Source organism: Stegostoma tigrinum, chromosome 29, assembly GCF_030684315.1.
Source record: "Stegostoma tigrinum isolate sSteTig4 chromosome 29, sSteTig4.hap1, whole genome shotgun sequence".
NCBI classification, from domain to species: domain Eukaryota; kingdom Metazoa; phylum Chordata; class Chondrichthyes; order Orectolobiformes; family Stegostomatidae; genus Stegostoma; species Stegostoma tigrinum.
This window is the reverse complement of record NC_081382.1, coordinates 32,767,662-32,787,670: the sequence shown is the minus strand read 5'-3', so window position 1 is coordinate 32,787,670 and position 20,009 is coordinate 32,767,662. Positions and strand designations below refer to the sequence as shown.

Below are 20,009 nucleotides of genomic sequence, written 5' to 3'. Positions count from 1 at the left end.
AATTGGGTGGTTTCTACTAACAACAGTGAAACATGTTTTAGAAACCTGTCTAATTCACTAAATTTGCTTAAAGTCACCGATTCAATTTCAATGGGAATGTTGGAATATTATAACTTCACTTCAATTGTTGACAAATCTGTTTTTCTCCCCACAGGGAACTTGTCCAACTTTTGTCAGACAGCAAAGTTAGCATCTGCAGTCATTCAACTGTCGTGAACCAGCCTTAAGGGAGCATTTGAATCTAAAATTCATCATTATTATTGATTAATGAGATAGAAGGAGAGATGCAACCTGCTCCACAGTGGTCAGAGAATGATCGTGTTGGGAAAGTCAGGGATTCCATGTTGGCTAATCCTCTTATAGTGAAGGTAAGGATCTGAGGTGTCATGATGCTGATAAACTAGGTCAAAACATAATGTGATATGAGTAAATACAAAGCAAAATACTGTAGATGTTGGACATCTGAAATAGAAACAGAAGAATCTAGTAGTACTCTGCAGGTCAGGTGGCATTTGTGGAGAGAAACAGAGGTAATGTTCTTCCTACATTGATCTGAAACATTTATTCTGGGCAAAATTTTTCCAGAAATTGGCCAAGTGCAAATTTTCTTGTGTTTCATGGAGGCTTTCTCTGCCTGAGGCCTAGTGAGATTTCCAACTTCATCTTCCCAAACTTGCCTTATTACCAATACACCACATCTGTATGGTGTTTGTCCCAGCATGCAAAGTGTTCTGGTAGCACTTTATAATGAAAACTGCCAGTGCACACTCCTATGTGTAACATTGAAGCACAGAAACATTGTACATGGATTGGAGATGTGTCATGAGGGTGTGATGAGGCTAATGTATGCCCAATGCCATTTCATGTTGGGCATTGACCACACCTAGTTTCTATCTGTTCGGTGGAAGAATGGGAAACTAACTTTAAGTGAGGCAATACTAACTAGTGAGATCTGAATGCATGCTAATACATGCAAATAGGCCTATCACTGTTCACTGGGAAGATTCTGTTCTCACTGTTCAACAGTTGCTTGGAATATGAAACAATTTGCTCTCAACATCAGGAATCTCCTTACTGCTAATCACACACACAATTTTTCCAAATTTCTCGCTAATGGCCACAGTGTTCATTGGCTGGGCAGGCTCCACACTTTTTATCCACAGATGCTGCCTGATGTATTGAGTATTCCCAGAATTTTATATTTTTGATTTGTAAAATCAGCTATCATTTATTGAAACATACCAAGGAATACCAATGTATGAATAATACACCATTAAAGTTTGTATCCTATGCACAAACACTCTTGGAAAAGATGTAATTTTTAATAGAGTGATTCAAATGTAATGGTTTATGGAGAATTTAAAAATAGACAGGCAAACCATTGTGTTTAATCCATAATTTACTATTAACAAAACTATAAAGCTTTGTCTTTGTGGGTAAAAGGGAGAAATATCACTGTTCATCGTCAATTAATTATACAATTTAATTCATTTACATTTTATGTTAATGAACTACTTTTTGGACTGCAGAAGAAATCAAAAATTGCTTCAATATTTGTTATACTTTGCTTTTGGCCTAGCAGAGGTCTTCATCCCTGGCTAGAACATCCCCTCACTAATGATTAAATACTTCATCCATTAATATATTTTGGCCCAGATTATGTACTATTTCACCAGCAAGTCTCAGACAGACCTGAATACAGAACTCTATGAAAAACAGATACATTTGATTTTGGCTGCTGCACAGAAAAAAAGTGTCTCTATTTTTCAGTTCCGTGCAACAGGAAGTAAAAGCACTGCTGCTCTAAAATGTAAGAACATCTGATAGCTATACAACAATAAAATAAAGGAAAACATTTGCATTTGCATTAATGCTTTTCAGGACATCCCAAAGTTCTTTTCAGCCAAAAATGTACTTTTGAATTATATTCACTGTTGTAATGTAGAAAAATGCTAGATCCAGTTTGCACATAGTAAGATTCCAGAACAGCAATGAGACACAAGCAGATAATTGATTTTATTGATATGGGTTAAGAGATAACATTTGAAGAATATCAAAAGAATTCCCCCATTCTTCTTCAAATAGCATCAATTGATCTTCTATGTCAGCAGAAGTGGTTATGGTTATGGTTTTCGTTTTGTGATGAAGTGTAAAGGATTTCATAATATCTCCTAGGATAATGTGTCTTTAACTTCAAAATTAACGAAATGTTAGCTGTAGAAATAGGATCTAAATGATGACTCGTAGTTATCTGAGATTTATCAATAATTACTGCAATGCAACTTTATCACAGATTCTGTTGAGCAGAGAAAAATATGTGGCAAACAGTATTATTTTTGGTGTCTGCTTAAGCAAATGCTATGTAAATTCTTTGTGGATATTTTTTAAAAGTTTCTCTGTTTTACACAAAGTGGAAATCAGAAAGTATGATAACTTGGACCTGTTGCTCCCTATCTGTTTGGACCTCACAAAAGCCAAAAAGACAGTGGGATGGGAGGCATCTTTGAACAGTTTACATTTCTGGCCAACTTCTGAGAAATAGTGCGTAGACAGGTATGTTTCAGAGACAAAAGCAATTTTTTTTAATAAAGGTAGAGGTTTAAAGAAAGAAAAGTAAACAGTGAAGTCAGCCAAGAAAAAATAAACAAATGAAAAATAATTAGTGGCTTCCATGATGGACATCAAGTCAAGTGAATGATAGATATGAAGCCCAGAAAGATCCAAGGTCTACTCCTAACACATGCACACTCATAACCAGACCAGCAGTTTGAAAGCAACAAATAGTTTCTTGAATTAGAGACTGGTAATAGATTCCACATTTAATTGCTACCAGTGATCCTCCCTGATTGCAAATGTGTATGCATCTTGGACGAGAACACGATAATGATCTCCTCCACACTGGGGAAATGAAATGCAGGTGGGGCAACCTCTTTGCTGAACACCTACATCTGCCTGCAAAAATGACCCAGCATTTGCTATTGTCTGCCACTTCAACACACCAGCATGTTTCTTGGGCCTGCTGCAGTGCACTTGGAAGAACAGCATCTCATTTTCCATTTGGCTTTCAAAACTCAATATCAATTTCAATAATTTTAGGGCCTGAACATCGTCTGCTGTGTACTTTTCCTGCCCCATACCTCTGGCCCTCTTATCACGTGGGCTTCTTTCAGCACAACCAACCCATTTTTCACCTACTTAAGGTCCCCATTAACATCTGTTCTTTCTCCATGGCTCATCATTATTAACTCATCTGTCTTCCTAATATTTTTCTGACCCTCTGGAGTCTGTCCCCATCTGTTGCCTACACCTTTTACCTCCACTCCCTCTCTTCAGCATATAAACCAGCTTTTCCTCGGTACCATCTGTTCTAAAAAGGGTCACTGGACCTGAAATGTTAACTCTGTTTTCTCTCTACAGATGTTGCCAGACCTGCTGATTTTCTCTAGCAATTTCTGTTTTGTTTTAGACTTTCAGCATCCACAGTTCTTTGTTTTATTTTAGAACTTGGCTACAATGCTATAGGAATTAAAGTAGTTTGGGCAGTTTCTTTATTTTTCACTAGGTGGCACTGGCGCTACAGCTAAGATCAGAGACTACCGTACTCTGTGATAAAGTTAATTCTGTCCACAAAACAAGACTGATAAACATGTGGTTACATTACAAAATATTCAAACGGTTGTTGAAATGCATAGGTATCAACATCTTTCATTACTTACACAAAGTATAATCTAGTAAAATGGCAAGTATGCAATAGGATTTGCAAACTGTATGCAACTTGAAACGTAGACTCAATTACGAAATGGTAATCAACTCTGACAGGTATTGTATCTTCCTCACTAGTGTATTCTAGCTGTATTCCAAATTTCTGCTGAATAAGTTTCTTCTTAAGTTACTTAAAAGGATGTATATAAAATGTACATTACCATGTCTGTACCCATAATGAATAATGAAAGGGTGAAATAAAAAGGACACACATACAGTATATAAGTAACCCAGTGATTTCTTTCAATGCTGCATCTTCCACGTACTGTGTAAATATAAGCACGGAATATTTAAAGTAATCTTTGGGAGTTCACATGGGCTCACTTGATCTCAATCTTGACACCATCAAAGTCTTAGAATTAGAGGGGGTTAACGGAAATGAGGAGACATTTCTTCAGCCAGAGAGTGGTGGGCTTGTGGAATTCATTGCCACGGAGTGCAGTGGAGGCCAAGACGTTAAATGCCTTCAAGGCAGAGATCGATAAATTCTTGATCTCACAAGGAATCAAGGGCTACGGGGAGAGGGCAGGGAAGTGGAGTTGAAATGCCCATCAGCCATGATTTAAATGGTGGAGTGGACTCGATGGGCCAAATGGCCTTACTTCCACTCCTATGTCTTATGGTCTTAAAAGTACCAATCTTTAGCCAAATCAACTCACTCCGAATGATATCAAGAAAGGGCTGAAAGCATTGGATACTGTAAAGGCTGAAGATTTATACTCCAAAATTAGTGCATTCCAGCCAAGCTGTTCCAGTACAGTTACAACACTGACAACTACCCCATGTGGAAAATTTTAAAAGATATGACCTATCCACATAAAGCAGAACAAACCTAACCCAGCCAATTATTGACCCATCAGCCTACTCTCGATCATCCGCAAAGTGATGGAAGAGTTGGTTAACAATGCTATCAAGCAGCACTTGCTTATCAATAATCTGCTCATTGACACTCACTTTGGGCTGCCCATGGCCATGCAGATTCTGACCTCATTACAGCCTTGGTCAAAATAAGGACAAAAACGCTGGAGAGGAAATAGGGCATCATTGACATCATTTAACCAAGTATGGCATCAAGGAGCCCAGCAAAACTGGAGTCATTTGGAGTAACTGGAGTCATTTGGAGTCATGGACTCCATTGTATGGAGCCATGCAAAACACAAAGGAAGATGGTTGTGGTTGTTCGAGGCCAATCATCTTAGGCACAGGACATCACTGCATGATTTCCTCAGGGTAGTTTCATAGCCCCAACCGTTTTCAGCTGTTTCATTAATGATCTTCCCTCTATCGTAACATTAGATGTGGGTATCTAGGTAGAAGACAGAGGGTCGTGGCAAATAGTTACTTTTCAACGCAGGCCTGTGACAGTTGTGTGCCACAGGATCAGTGCTGGGTCCAGTGCGTTTTATCATTTATATAAATGATTTGGATGGGAACAATGGAGGCATAGTTAGTAAGTTTACAGATGACACCAAAATTGCACATGTAGTGGACAGCAAAGAAGTTTACCTCAGAGTACAATGGGAGCTTTATCAAATGGGCCGAAGAGTAGCAGATGGAGTTTAATGTAGATAAATGTGAGATGCTGCCTTTTGGAAAGGCAAATCTGGGCAGGGCTTATACACTTAATGGTAAGGTCCGGGAGAGTGTTGCTGAACAAAGAGGCCTTGGAATGCAGATTCATTGTTCCTTGAAAGCTACAACCAGGTAGGATAGTAAAGAAGGCATTTGGTGTGCATGTCTTTATTGGCCAGTGCATTGAGTTTAGGAGTTGGGAGATCATGTTGCAGCTGTACAGGACACTGGTTAGGTCAGTTTTGGAATACTGTGTGCAATTCTGGTCTCCCTGCTATATGAAGGATGTTATGAAACTTGAAAGGGTTCAAAAAAGACTTACAAGGATCTTGCCATGGCTGGAGGGTTTGAGATATAGGGAAAGGCTGAATAGACTGGGGCTATTTTCCCTGGAGTGTTCGAGGCTGAGGGCTGACTTTATTAGAGGTTTATAAATTATGTGGGGCATGGAAAGGGTAAATAGACAAAGTCTTTTCCCTGGGTTGGGGAATCAAAACTAGAGGGCATAGGTTTAAGGTGAGAAGGGAAAAATTTAAAAGGAACAAGGAGCAACTTTTTCATGCAAGCAGTGGTGCATATATGGGATGAGCTACCGGAGGATGTGGTGGGGGATGGTATAATTAAAACATTTAAAAAGCACCAGGATGGGTATATGAATAGGAACGACTTAGTGGGATACAGGCCAAATGCTGACAAATGGGGCTAGATTTGTCTAGGATATCTGGTTGACATGAACAAGTTGGACCGACGAGTCTGTTTCTGTGCTGTACGTCTCTTTGACTCTATGAGTCTATATTTGCACAATGTTCATCACAGTCTGTCTCCAAATGTAGCAAGACCTGGATAATATTTAGATTTGAAGTGATAAGCAGCTCTTCGTGGTACACAAATGCCAATCATTATTCCAAAAATGGAGAATACAACAATCAGCCTTTCACATTCAATATCATTCCCATCTCAGAATTATAAGAACATTAGAATCCCCCACTATTAACATCCTTACTATTGATCAGAAACTGAACTAGACCAACCGTATAATTGTTACTGTTGCACAGGCAAGACTGATGACAGGAATTCAGTGGTGATTCAGAATTCATTCTTCTGTTCCCCCAAAATCTATCCATCATTTATAAGTCATAAGTTAGGAATGTGATGGAACTCTTCTTGCACCATTATTCAGAGACAATGGTGTATACCGTCTGCAGGAAGCACTGTAACAACTGACCAAGGATCCATAGAAAGCACCTTCAAAACCTGCAATTTCAACCAACAAGGACAAGGACAGCAAATACATAGGAAAACCACCACCTTCAAGTTTCTCCAAGCCAGAACTTCTGTCCTAATAGCACTAAGGCCATGCCTATACCATGTGAACTGCAGCTGTCCCAGGGGATGATTCATCAGCACCTTCTCAAAGGCACTTAGGGATAAGCAATAAATGCTGGCTTTGCCAGAAAGAAACATATCCATAAATGAATAAAAAAGAAAATCATCAGGTCCCGGTGATTTATCCACTTTAAGTCTCAATAATTTCTCTGGTACCATCTGCCTAGCAATATTAATATCTACCACATCCTCATTTCTGCTCGTCCCTAGATTCTCCATTATTCCTAGGATTTTTAGAATTGTATTTACCTGTATAAGGAATAACAGAAAGTATTTGTTCAGTTTAGCTGCTGTGTCCTTATTCCCTATTATATGTTCTCCTGTTCTCCTTACTGCTTGTAATGGATGCACATTTATTTTGCTAATTTGTTCCTTTTCAAAATATCTATCAAAACTTCTATATGTCAATTCCATGTTTCTAACTAGTTTAATCTTATTCTGTCTTCCTTTTCTTATTTTTATTTTGGGCTTCCTTTGTGGAATCCTGAAACCATCCCAAGCATTAGCCTCACCTTTTGGGACAACGTTATAGGACTTTTGCATTGATCTGATACAATCATTGATTTCTTTTGTTAACCACAATTGGAGCACTTTCCTTGCTGTGTTTTTCGTACTAAAGGAATGTACTGTAGTTATATACTATGCGTTAGTTCTTTAAATGTTAGCCATTGGCTGTTTCCTGTCATACATTTTAACATAGTTTCCCAATCCACCATAGGCAATTTGCCCCTTCCAGCATACTGTAAATATATAAGCACTGTAATAAAATAAATTTCTCTGAATTGGAACTGACATCAAGTCAACATAAGCGTAAGCAACCTCAAAAATAATTGATTAGTTTATTAGTTCATTATGTTGTACACATGAATAAAAGAGACCCAAAAGGTTTCAGCAAAGTCCTGGTAACCTTTCGCTATGGTAATAAAATAAAATTTGTCTAGATTGGAACTGACATCACCTTAATATAAGTGGAAGCAACCCCAAACAATAATTGAATAGTTAATTAGTTAATTACGTGGTGCATAAGAAAATAAGACTCAAAAGGTTTCAGCAAAATCCCAGTAACCATTCTATCATCAGTTTCTAAGTAGAGAATTACTTTTGCACTATCCATGGTTTTGTAACTGAATACAGGTAGTTCTCCTAGAACACAATAGTTGCATTCTTGTGAGAGCTAGCGCTATAGAAAATCACCATAGAAAATCGCTAGACAATGGGAACTGCAGATGCTGGAGAATCCAAGATAGTAAAGTGTGAAGCTGGATGAACACAGCAGGTCAAGCAGCATCTCAGGAGCACGAAAGCTGACGTTTCAGGCCTAGACCCTTCATCAGAGAAGGGGATGGGGAGAGGGGGAGGTGGACCAAAGATGGAGAGAAAAGAAGATAGGTGGAGAGGAGAGTATAGGTGGGGAGGTAGGGAGGGGATAGGTCAGTCCAGGGAAGACAGACAGGTCAAGGAGGTGGGATGCGGTTAGTAGGTAGGAAACGGAGGTGCGGCTTGAGGTGGGAGGAAGGGATGGGTGAGAGGAAGAACAGGTTAGGGAGGCAGAGACAGGCTGGGCTGGTTTTGGGATGCAGTGGGGGGAGGGGAGCACATCTGCCAATGTGGTATACTGTATCCATTGTACTCGGTGTGGCTTCTTCTACTTGGCAAAACCAAGCAGAGGCTTGGGGACCGCTTTGCAGAAAACACCTCCGCTCGGTTCGCAATAAACAACTGCACCTCCCAGTCGCGAACCATTTTAACTCCACCTCCCATTCTTTAGACAACATGTCCATCATGGGCCTCCTGCAGTGCCACAATGATGTCACCCGAAGGTTGCAGGAACAGCAACTCATATTCCGCTTGGGAACCCTGCAGCCCAATGGTATCAATGTGGACTTCACCAGCTTCAAAATCTCCCCTTCCCCCCACTGCATCCCAAAACTAGCCCAGTTCATCCCCTCCCCCCACTGCATCACACAACCAGCCCAGCTCATCCTCTCCCCGCTATGTCCGTGACACCACCCACGCCCTCCACCTCCTCCAGGACTTCCAATTCCCTGGCCCCCAACACCTCATATTCACCATGGACGTCCAGTCCCTGTACACCTGCATTCCGCATGGAGATGGCCTCAAGGCCCTCCGCTTCTTCCTGTCCCGCAGGCCCGACCAGGCCCCCTCCACCGACACTCTCATCCGCCTAGCTGAACTCGTCCTCACACTCAACAACTTCTCTTTTGACTCCTCCCACTTCCTACAGACTAAGGGGGTGGCCATGGGCACCCGCATGGGCCCCAGCTATGCCTGCCTCTTTGTAGGTTACGTGGAACAGTCCCTCTTCCGCACCTACACAGGCCCCAAACCCCACCTCTTCCTCCGGTACATTGATGACTGTATCGGCGCCGCCTCTTGCTCCCCAGAGGAGCTCGAACAGTTCATCCACTTCACCAACACCTTCCACCCCAACCTTCAGTTCACCTGGGCCATCTCCAGCACATCCCTCACCTTCCTGGACCTCTCAGTCTCCATCTCAGGCAACCAGCTTGTAACTGATGTCCATTTCAAGCCCACCGACTCCCACAGCTACCTAGAATACACCTCCTCCCACCCACCCTCCTGCAAAAATTCCATCCCCTATTCCCAATTCCTCCGCCTCCGCCGCATCTGCTCCCACGATAAGACATTCCACTCCCGCACATCCCAGATGTCCAAGTTCTTTAAGGACCGCAACTTTCCCCCCACGGTGATTGAGAACGCCCTTGACCGCGTCTCCCGCATTTCCCGCGACACATCCCTCACACCCCGTCCCCGCCACAACCGCCCCAAGAGGATCCCCCTCGTTCTCACACACCACCCCACCAACCTCCAGATACAACGCATTATCCTCCGACACTTCCGCCATTTACAATCCGACCCCACCACCCAAGACATTTTTCCATCCCCTCCCCTGTCTGCTTTCCGGAGAGACCACTCTCTCCGTGACTCCCTTGTTTGCTCCACACTGCCCTCCAACTCCACCACACCCGGCACCTTCCCCTGCAACCGCAGGAAATGCTACACTTGTCCCCACACCTCCTCCCTCACCCCCATCCCAGGCCCCAAGATGACATTCCACATTAAGCAGAGGTTCACCTGCACATCTGCCAATGTGGTATACTGCATCCACTGTACCCGGTGCGGCTTCCTCTACATTGGGGAAACCAAGCGGAGGCTTGGGGACCGCTTTGCAGAACACCTCCGCTCAGTTCGCAACAAACAACTGCACCTCCCAGTCGCAAACCATTTCCACTCCCCCTCCCATTCTCTTGATGACATGTCCATCATGGGCCTCCTGCACTGCCACAATGATGCCACCCGAAGGTTGCAGGAACAGCAACTCATATTCCGCCTGGGAACCCTGCAGCCATATGGTATCAATGTGGACTTCACCAGTTTCAAAATCTCCCCTTCCCCTACTGCATCCCTAAACCAGCCCAGTTCATCCCCTCCCCCCACTGCACCACACAACCAGCACAGCTCTTCCCCCCCACCCACTGCATCCCAAAACCAGTCCAACCTGTCTCTGCCTCCCTAACCGGCTCTTCCTCTCACCCATCCCTTCCTCCCACCCCAAGCCGCACCCCCAGCTACCTACTAACCTCATCCCACCTCCTTGACCTGTCTGTCTTCCCTGGACTGACCTATCCCCTCCCTACCTCCCCACCTACACCCTCTCCACCTATCTTCTTTACTCTCCATCTTCGGTCCGCCTCCCCCTCTCTCCCTATTTATTCCAGTTCCCTCCCCCCATCCCCCTCTCTGATGAAGGGTCTAGGCCCGAAACGTCAGCTTTTGTGCTCCTGAGATGCTGCTTGGCCTGCTGTGTTCATCCAGCCTCACATTTTATTATCTTGGAGTCTCCAGCATCTGCAGTTCCCATTATCTCCAATATTTATTTTAAATAGTTTGAGCAATTTTGTTTAAATTAGTCTGGGACTGATTGTAACTGTGTTAGATCACTGTTTAAATGAGTTGATAGCCTGTGCCCAATCTCTGTACTACCTCTAGCGTGACAATTCTTTACGATTCTGTCATTCCTACAATACTGGCTGTTTGTTTGTTCCCAAGTTTAATCACTGCACATTAGCAACTGTGTCTTCAGTTGCCCAAATCCTGAGTATGATGAACTAGCTGCTGAGATGATAGATGCTTTGATTTTAATTTCCCTAACTCCCTAGTTTCTGAAGAGCACCCATCAAATTGAAAAATAGCAAATGGGACTCTTCATTTCCAGAAAGATTTGAAAAAATAAAGCAGGAAAGTAAAAATCGGTTAGCCTAACATTTGTCATAGGGAAAATGCTGAAATCTATTATTAAGGAGGATATAGCAGGACACATAAATCTCAATGCAGTCGGGCACACACAACATGATTTTTTTAAAGGATAATTTTATTTGACTAATTCATCCTTTAAACTAGCAACATAGAACTGGTGGATATGGTGTACCTGAATTTTCAGAAAGTATTTGAAAAGATGCCACAAAATAAGACCTTGTGGCGTGGAGGGTGATAGATTTGCATGGATAGGTGATTGTTTGGCTAATAGGAAGTTTTTTGGTTTACGGCACGTGTGCCACAGACTTCAGTCTTATGACCTGAGTTATTTACAACTTACATCAGCAAGTTGGTTGAATCAGATGAATGTGAGATCACTAAATTTTTAGATAATTCAAACATAGATAGGAAAGTAAGTTATGAAAAGGGTTTGCAAACAGTTGTGGATAGGTAAGGGAGATTAACAAGGGAATTATCATGAGGAGACGGTAATGTGGAATTGAGACTACAATCAATACAAGCTATGATCTCATTGAAAGGCAGAGCAAGCTAGAGGAGCTATCTGGCTTACATCTGATTATATACGAAAATATGAATTACACTTTCATTTATAATGAAATTCCCTTCTTAAAATTTTCTGTCTCTGTATATCTCTCTTTTAAGATATATTTGACAGTTACTTATCCTAATGCCTGTTTTAAAGAGACAATGTCAAATTTTGTTATTTAATGTTCCTAGAAAGCATCTTGGAACATGTTATTATGTTTAAGGTGCTACAAAAATGTGAGTTGTTATTGTTCATTCCACATGTTGATCATACTTTGTATGAAAGAATTCTATACACTAATTCAAAAAGTCTCTTGTATTAATTTGAAATTGTGTCTCTTTGTTACGCTACAACAGTTTAAATTTACAGTAAGATTCTGTATAACTGTTCTTCTTTGGAAGACCATTCAAAACAATATAAAATCACGCCTCCAAAGCTTTGGGTCTTGGTTGAAAAGCCTTTTTTGTAACTCACAACCATGTATTTGAGCGCAAACATGCAAATCTTATTTGTAGTCTGGAATTCTTTGTTTAAAGAAGTTACGTTCTGGATGTCTTTGCTTGTGAATACTTTGAGGAAGTGGTCATTTTGAATGTACATTGTTTTCCTCAATTTCAAGTCTGTTTGTCTTTTTTTATAGCTTCCACTTCTTTAACTATCCTGTAGATGCAGTATTTCTTTCTACTGTTATTCTTGAGTTTTAGCTGCCCTATCTTTCTTTAGGTTTCTTGTTGTCATTCTGATCTCTCAGTCAGCATATTTCATCCCAGGGAGCTCTCCACCCTTCAGGATTTATACAGCCCACCTTCTTGCTTTATCTCAATTTTCATTTGTTTATGAATTGCATGCGTCTTCAAAGATAATTAACCTGTCTTCCGCAGAATTGTAATGAAACAACTTCCCCAGTTGATTTTACTAACTTGTTTCTTTCTTCATTATATTTACTGCTTTTAAAAGTGATCTGCATATGTGAGTTCCAGATGATAGGTGGAGATTTTTTGATCTGGTGCATTGTGATCAAACAGTGAAATGTGGGAAAATATGGCAGGAATGAAAAGTTTAGAATCTCACATTGAGAAAATCGTTGCAATTTTCCTCTCAAGCTGTAACTGGTGACTTTGGAATCTCATTATTGAGCAGAAACTACTTTATTTCAATGAATTTGCATCATATTAAAGCCACAACTCTTCATCTTTATGTGCCACTTCTAATTTTTCTCTTCTTCCTCAAGAAATTAGATAGCACAAATTCCCAACCTGTAAATCAGAACAGGCACCTGCAACTCGCCAAATGTTTGCCCTGCTCTTCAGCAATGTCCCTGTGAGTTCTGTGACCACCACCTTCCTCAATCTTTCATCTGTGAATGTTGTCATTGGATTCACCACATCATTGTCCCTACTTTTGGACAAACTAACACAGCCGTTTTAGCCCTTCAACACTTTACTGTGGAGCTCAGGGAAATCTGTGCTTGCATTGCTTTTTAGCACAGAGGGAAAGGCTGAGATCTTATCATGGCAGGGAACACTGAACATTGAGGGATGAACTTATCTTTGTACATCGCAATGCCATGTCAATGTCCATCCACAGCGTTTGCCTACAGTTGGTGCAGTAAGAAAATAGCCATGCGTGAAAGTCAAAAGGAAGCAAATCTTAGTGAGCAAAGGGGGCTATTGTCAATCAAGGGACTTGTCCTATTTCAATTTAGGAGATTTTGCCATGGTCAGCCAGGCACTTTCTTTGATATCAGTCAGGTGGTCCATATAATTGCAGTTTGGATATTGGGTCAAGGTCAGTCATGGAGGTCAAGTGCAACAATCTCGGGTTACAGGTAGATAAGTTGGGGAATGAGTATGATGGAAATGTGGTTAGTGGTGATGCACAAGTAAGAGAGATGGTGAGGTGTCCCCATTGAGAGTAAGAAGTCCAGAGAGCAGGAAATGTTAGTAGTTTGAGAGGATGACGTGACTAAAAACCACTGAGTGGACATGATGTATGTTACTGTGGCTTCTGCTGTCCTGGGGCCAGACAAGCTTCAAATCCGGCTCCAGTGGCCTGAATGCCAGAAGGTTTCAGCAGTGGCAAACATTTCCCTTTCTCCAGCCATGAAACTCCTCAACAAAGACACCCAAGAGTCCGGTTGCATAAATGTTGAGGTGAAGAGTAGAAGATTCTGTGAAAAAAGCTATTCCAGGTCACGGTGGAACAGCTGTCATCACTTGAAATCTCACACTAACTCAAAATGGAAAATTCAACCCTTAATACATTTTGTCATTGTTTGATCATTCCCAGGGATGCTGGGTCACTAATGACTTCTGGATCTAAGTAAGCATTGCCTGTCTTGGCTTTCATGACACATTGGACCAAGCAACTGTTTTGGACCCCATTTATCGATTGGGGCAATAGCCCATTTATGGGAGGTTTTTGTCTGTTTACATTAGATTGACAAAACACAATTCTGTGGAAATTTTAGCCTTTGATCTTTTCAGGTTTTTTAAAGTTTTGAGATCTCCCTTTTAACAGCATTTGAAATTTAGCTACAATATATTTGAATTGCTGTTAGTAGTGAGTAAGATGTTGGTGCTAGTTATCGCACTGTTTAAGATGTGAAGCAATGGAGTTCCAACCTGCAGGCCAATGTTTTGTATCATAGTTTGGCTATTTTAACTGATTAGCTGAATCTGAATGACTTCAATATTCTATACTATCTTATGGACTTAGGGTTACTTGGAAAGAAACAATAAATTAGCAAGAACGCTTCCTGCTTGTATCAGCCTCACTACCAATTCAGGCTGTTTGATACGTAAATAATTTTTTTACTTTGTTTCAAGGCACGCAAAGAACATTGGAGAAAAAAATGTTTTTGCTTTTTTTTTACATCTGGCTTATTAATATTCTCCAATCATGTTAAAACTTAATAATCATTGTACAGAATGTCTTATAGTTAAGCCAAACAGTTAACTTGTTCGGATCCCACAATACTTTGCAGGTATTGCAGATTTACATACAAAGTAATGTATCAGTATGTTAACTGTTCAGAAATGCAGATTTGCACCATTACATGGCTACTTAGAATTCAGGTGTGTAAAGGATTTACTGAAATTACCAGACTTACAGCTTTAATTGTAGGCTTATACAATGTGCCTGCTCAGAAGACAATTAAATTTGATTCAATCAACTGCTATTTACTTAATATCTTGCAGTTTATAATGTAAGAACAAGCTGTTTTATTGAGAAAACTGATGCTGGCCCATTTTACTGGCATTTAGAACATTAACAGTGCAGTACAGGCCCTTCGGCCCTCGATGTTGCAGTGACTTGTGAAGCCCATCTAACCTACACAATTCCACTATTATCCATATGTTTATCCAATGACTATTTAAATGCCCTTAAACCTGGAGAGTCTACTACTGTTGCAGGCAGGGCATTCCACGCCCTTACTATTCTCTGAGTAAAGTGCCTACCTCTGACATCTGTCCTATATCTATCACCCCTCAATTTAAAGCTATGTCCCCGCGTGCTAGCCATCTCCATCCAAGGAAAAAGGCTCTCACTGTCCACCCTATATAATCCTCTAATCATCTTGTATGTCTCAATTAGGTCACCTCTCACCCTTCTTCTCTCTAACAAAAACAGCCTCAAGTCCCTCAGCCTTTCCTCACAAGACCTTCCCTCCATACCAGGCAACATCCTAGTAAATCTCCTCTGCACCCTTTCCAAAGCTTCCACATCCTTCTTATAACACGGTGACCAGAACTGTACACAATACTCCAAGTGCGGCCGCACCAGAGTTTTGTGCAGCTGCAACATGACCTCGTGGCTCTAAAACTCTACCAATAAAACCTAACACACCGTACGCCTTCCTAACAACCCTATCAACCTGGCAACTTTCTGGGATCTATGTACATGGACACCGAGATCTCTCTGCTCATCCACACTACCAAGTAGCTCAGTACTCTGTATTCCTGTTACTCCTTCCAAAGTAAATCACCTCACACTTTTTCACATTCAACTCCATTTGCCACCTCTCAGCCCAGTTCTGCAGCTTATCTATGTCCCTCTGTAACCTGCAACATCCTTCCGCACTATCCACAACTCCACCGACTTTAGTGTCATCTGCTTCCCACATTACAGCAATGACCACACTTTGAAAAGCACCTCTTTGGCTGCGAATGCACTTTGAGGCAGGAGGAAGGGTAGGCCATTCAGCACCATCACCATTCTCAGCTGGTTTTCCATTTCGGTGCCATTTTACATGCGTTGTCCCGTACTATCCCCACATCCCTTCATATCTTTAAGATCTCAAAATCTACAGATCTCTCTCTTGAATATTCTGATTTCAGAATATCCACACCTCTCTCCGATAGGAAATTCCAAACAATCACTGAACCATGAAGAGCAAAACACAGCATTTTGAAGAATAAAGTAAAAAATATTTGGACTTTAGAAAGATTTGCTATTTTTCCATTCATTCACACATTGTATGTGTTACTGGCTAGTCCACCATTTATTGCTAATCCATAATTGTCCTTGAGAAAATTATGGCAAGCTGCCTTCTTTAAATGCTTCAGTCTTCGTGGTAGAAGTACACCCATGACCCATTGAAACGCTGTGCCAGGATTTTGATACAGTGCTAGAGCAGGATGCTGTTGACCTCCCTGGTTGATGTTGGTGCTGCATTCATCAAGCAAATGGACATTATTCCATCACACTCCCGACTTGTGCCTTGCCAACTGGCTTTTGGGGCTTAGAAGCTGAGTTATTCACCACAGAATTCCTAGCCTCTGACCTGCTGTTGTAGCCATACCACCATATTTATGTTGCTGATCCAGTTTAGTTTCTGGTCAATGGTTCCACTCCCCAGGATGCTTCTAGTGGGGACTTCAACCGTGGTAATGACATTGAATGTCATGGGGAGATACATTGTCTCTTGTTGGAGTAGCATTTGTGAGGCTCAAATGTTACATGCCACATAGAGCCCAGTATTTGGTATTTGAAAGGCTGACAGTCAACTTTTGATAAAAGTACCTATCGTGAGTTGAATTTTCAAGAAATCAGCAAAGTATCAATTTTGATAAGTTTCCGGGATGGTTATTCTCGGTGACCCCAATTGAGTTTTCTCACAATAATTTCTGCGACTCACATCATTTTCTCTGCACTTTGCCTCAATGGCACCCCGCTCACGCTGTCTTCACTCTGTCCTGAGGTGTAAGTACTTGTTCCTGCTGGGACTCCCTGGGAATCCCGGCATTGGTGCCTTTTATAAAGCACAGCTTCGTAGCAGGTAAAGCACTGCTAGCTAGGATTTGTCCTCACATTACACATGCTAGGAGAGGAACCAAAAAGAACTGCTTCTGGAGGCATATAATGGCATGGCTGACACAACATTTCAAATACAGGCACACATTCATAAATTATTGCTGTTTAAGAGCCAAATTACACAGGCAATCTGTTCTTAGCATCTCTAAAGAAATGCTAGCTTGTCTAACATTTCCCTCGTGCCCAATGTGGCTGACGATTTTTTCATTTTTCAGTGCAGGATCATCAAATACTGGAAAGCCATACAATGGTTGAAAACTTTCTTTTTTTTTCAGCAAAATAAACAAACAAATAAAAGCTGTACATGCTTCTGGAAACAGACAAGGATAGCTGAATGATGAATGATTACTGCACCCAACCCACATCAGTTGGAATCAGGTACTTCAGCACAATCTGCAGTCTCATGGCCCAGCATATCCCATACTCAACCATTAACATCAAGCCAAGGGAACAACCCTGGTTCAATGGAGAGTGGTGGAGGGCATTCCAGGAGCAACAATAATCTTACTTAAAAATGAGATGTCAACCTGGTGAGGTTACCAGAAAGACTAGTTGCATGCAAAACAGGATAAGCAGCAGGTGATAATGCTAAGCAAACCCATAATTCATGGATCAGATCTAAACTCCTCAGTCCTGCCACATCTACTCATGAATGGTGGCGGTGGACAATTAAATAACTCGTTGAAGAGGGAGGTCCCACAAATATCCCCATTCTCAATGATGAAAGAGCTGAAAACATCAGTGCAAAGAATAGACTGAAGCAGGTGCAATGATTTTCAGTCAGAAGTGTCAAGTGGATATCCATCCTGCGACTCACATCATTTTCTCTGCACTTTGCCTCAATGGCACCCCGCTCACGCTGTCTTCACTCTGTCCTGAGGTGTAAGTACTTGTTCCTGCTGGGACTCCCTGGGAATCCCGGCATTGGTGCCTTTTATAAAGCACAGCTTCGTAGCAGGTAAAGCACTCCAGTGGCCCCTTCTGCATGACGGATGCCAGTCTTCAGACAATTTTATCCACTCCATGTGATACCAAGAAACGGATGGAGGCACTGGATACTGCAAAGGCAATAGTGCTGGAGATTTCCTACTATTTACTACTGTTCAGTCTTGGAGTACTTGCTGCAGCCTTAGTCAGTTACAATACTGGCATCTATCCAACAATGTGGAAAATTAACCAGCTATGACCTGTACACACAAAGCAGGGCAAATCCAACCCAGCCAATTACCATCCCATTAGTCTACTCTCAACTATCAGTAAAGTGATGGAAGGTATCATCAACAGTGTTATCAAGCAGCATCTGCTCAGCAACAACCTGCTCAAGGATGCTCAGTTTGAGTTCCACCAGATCGACTCAGCTCCTGACCTCTTCACAGCCTTGCTTCAAACATGAACAAAAGAGCTGAATTCTCGAGGTGAGGTGAGAGTGACAGTCCCTAACATCAAGGCCACTTCAAACGAGTGTAGTATCAAGGACTCTACAAAACTAAAATCAGTGGCTATCGAAGGCAAACTCTCTGCTGGCTGAAGTCATACTTGGCACGTGGGAAGATGCTTGTGATTATTGGACGTCAGTCATCTCAGCTCCAGAACATCTCTGCAAGATGGGTAGTGTTCTAGATCTAACTGTCTTTGGCTGCTTCATCAATGACCTTTCTTCCATCATAAGGTCAGAAGTGGGGATGTTCGCAGATGATTGCACAATGTTAGCACAATTCATGGCTCCTCAGATACTGAAGCAGTCCATGTTCAAATGCAACAAGATCTGGATCACATCCAGGCCTGGGCTGACATGTGGCAAGTAACATTTACACCACAGAAATGCCAGGCAATGACTGTCTCAAATAAGAAACAATCTAACCACCACCTCTTGACATGCAATTGTGTTGCCATCACTGAATCCCCCAGCATCAACATCCTTGGAGTTATCATTAACTAGAAACTCAACTGGACTTGCCATATAAATACAGTGGCTTCAGGAACAGGTCAGAGGCTAGGAATACTGCAGTGAGTAACTCATCTTCTGAATCCCCATAGCCTATCTACCATTAACGAGGCACAAGTCAAGAGTGTGATGGAATACTCTACACTTGCCTCCAACAACACTCAAGATGCTTGACACCTTCTAGGACAAAGCAGCCTGCTTGATTGGCACTACATCTACTCCTTCCACCACTGAAGCTCAGTTGCAGCAGAAAGTACGACCTGAAAGATGCACTGCAGAAATTCACTGAAGATCATTAGAAGGCCTCATTCATACCCATGACACTTCCATGTACAAGGACAAAGGCAGCAGAAACATGCGAACACCACCAAAGGCAAGTTTCCCCTCCATGCCGTACACAACCCTGACTTGGAAATATATCACTGTTCCTTCACTGTCATGGGGCCACAATCCCTAAGCATCACCTAACTCTCAGGAACTGCAGCGGTTCATTAGGCAGCTCACCACCGCCTTCTGATGAGCAACTAGGAGCAGGCAATAATGCTAACCAGATAGCAATGCCCGTGTTTCACAAGTGAATTAAAAGAAAATCCTTTCTGGTTTGCTGCTGTGATACTGCAGCCCTGCATCATCAGAAATTGATGCTCTTCCTGCTCAATGATCTCATCTTACTCCTCAGAAGACTGCTGCCACTCTCCAAATTTTTCAGAGTCTTTCACACCTCTTCTTAGTCTGTTTCACTTTTGCATGGTCCAGCATGCTAGGATTATCTGGCTTTTTTTTTGCTAGGGTTGTACCGAAAGGCTCCCTCACACTGATTCAAAGATTAGAACCCTACCTTCAGGCCTATTGTCTGCTCCACAATGGCCTTGAAAAATGGGCTGCATTGTATCTACACCTGGCCTCAGTCACAAGTATTGGCTAGCAGTGTCATCATCCTTGATTGCAAACAGTAACCAAATATCACCCTTGTAAGGCCTCTGTTTCTTTAAGTGACATGAAAGTTGTGAAGGATATAGGCATCATGACATCTCCCAGAGTACCTGGTGAAAACGGCTAAGATGTGGTACCAATGATAACAGATGACTTATACATTAATGAAATTAAATTGTTTTCTATTCATGAAGTAGGATGCATTATGATACGAAGCTCTCGAGACAACATTTCTACAGCTTATCATGT

General features: G+C 41.8%; 1 protein-coding gene across 1 annotated transcript in view; it reads left to right on the top strand.

The window, feature by feature from the left end:
• Nucleotides 1-20,009, top strand: part of cfap77 (cilia and flagella associated protein 77) — a 184,877-nt gene that overhangs the window by 595 nt on the left and 164,273 nt on the right. Inside the window, exon 2 of the mRNA XM_048559140.2 lies at nucleotides 155-368. Coding sequence (XP_048415097.1) covers nucleotides 285-368 — 84 coding nt within the window. The 5' untranslated portion in view covers nucleotides 155-284. The remainder of the gene's footprint in view (nucleotides 1-154; nucleotides 369-20,009) is intronic.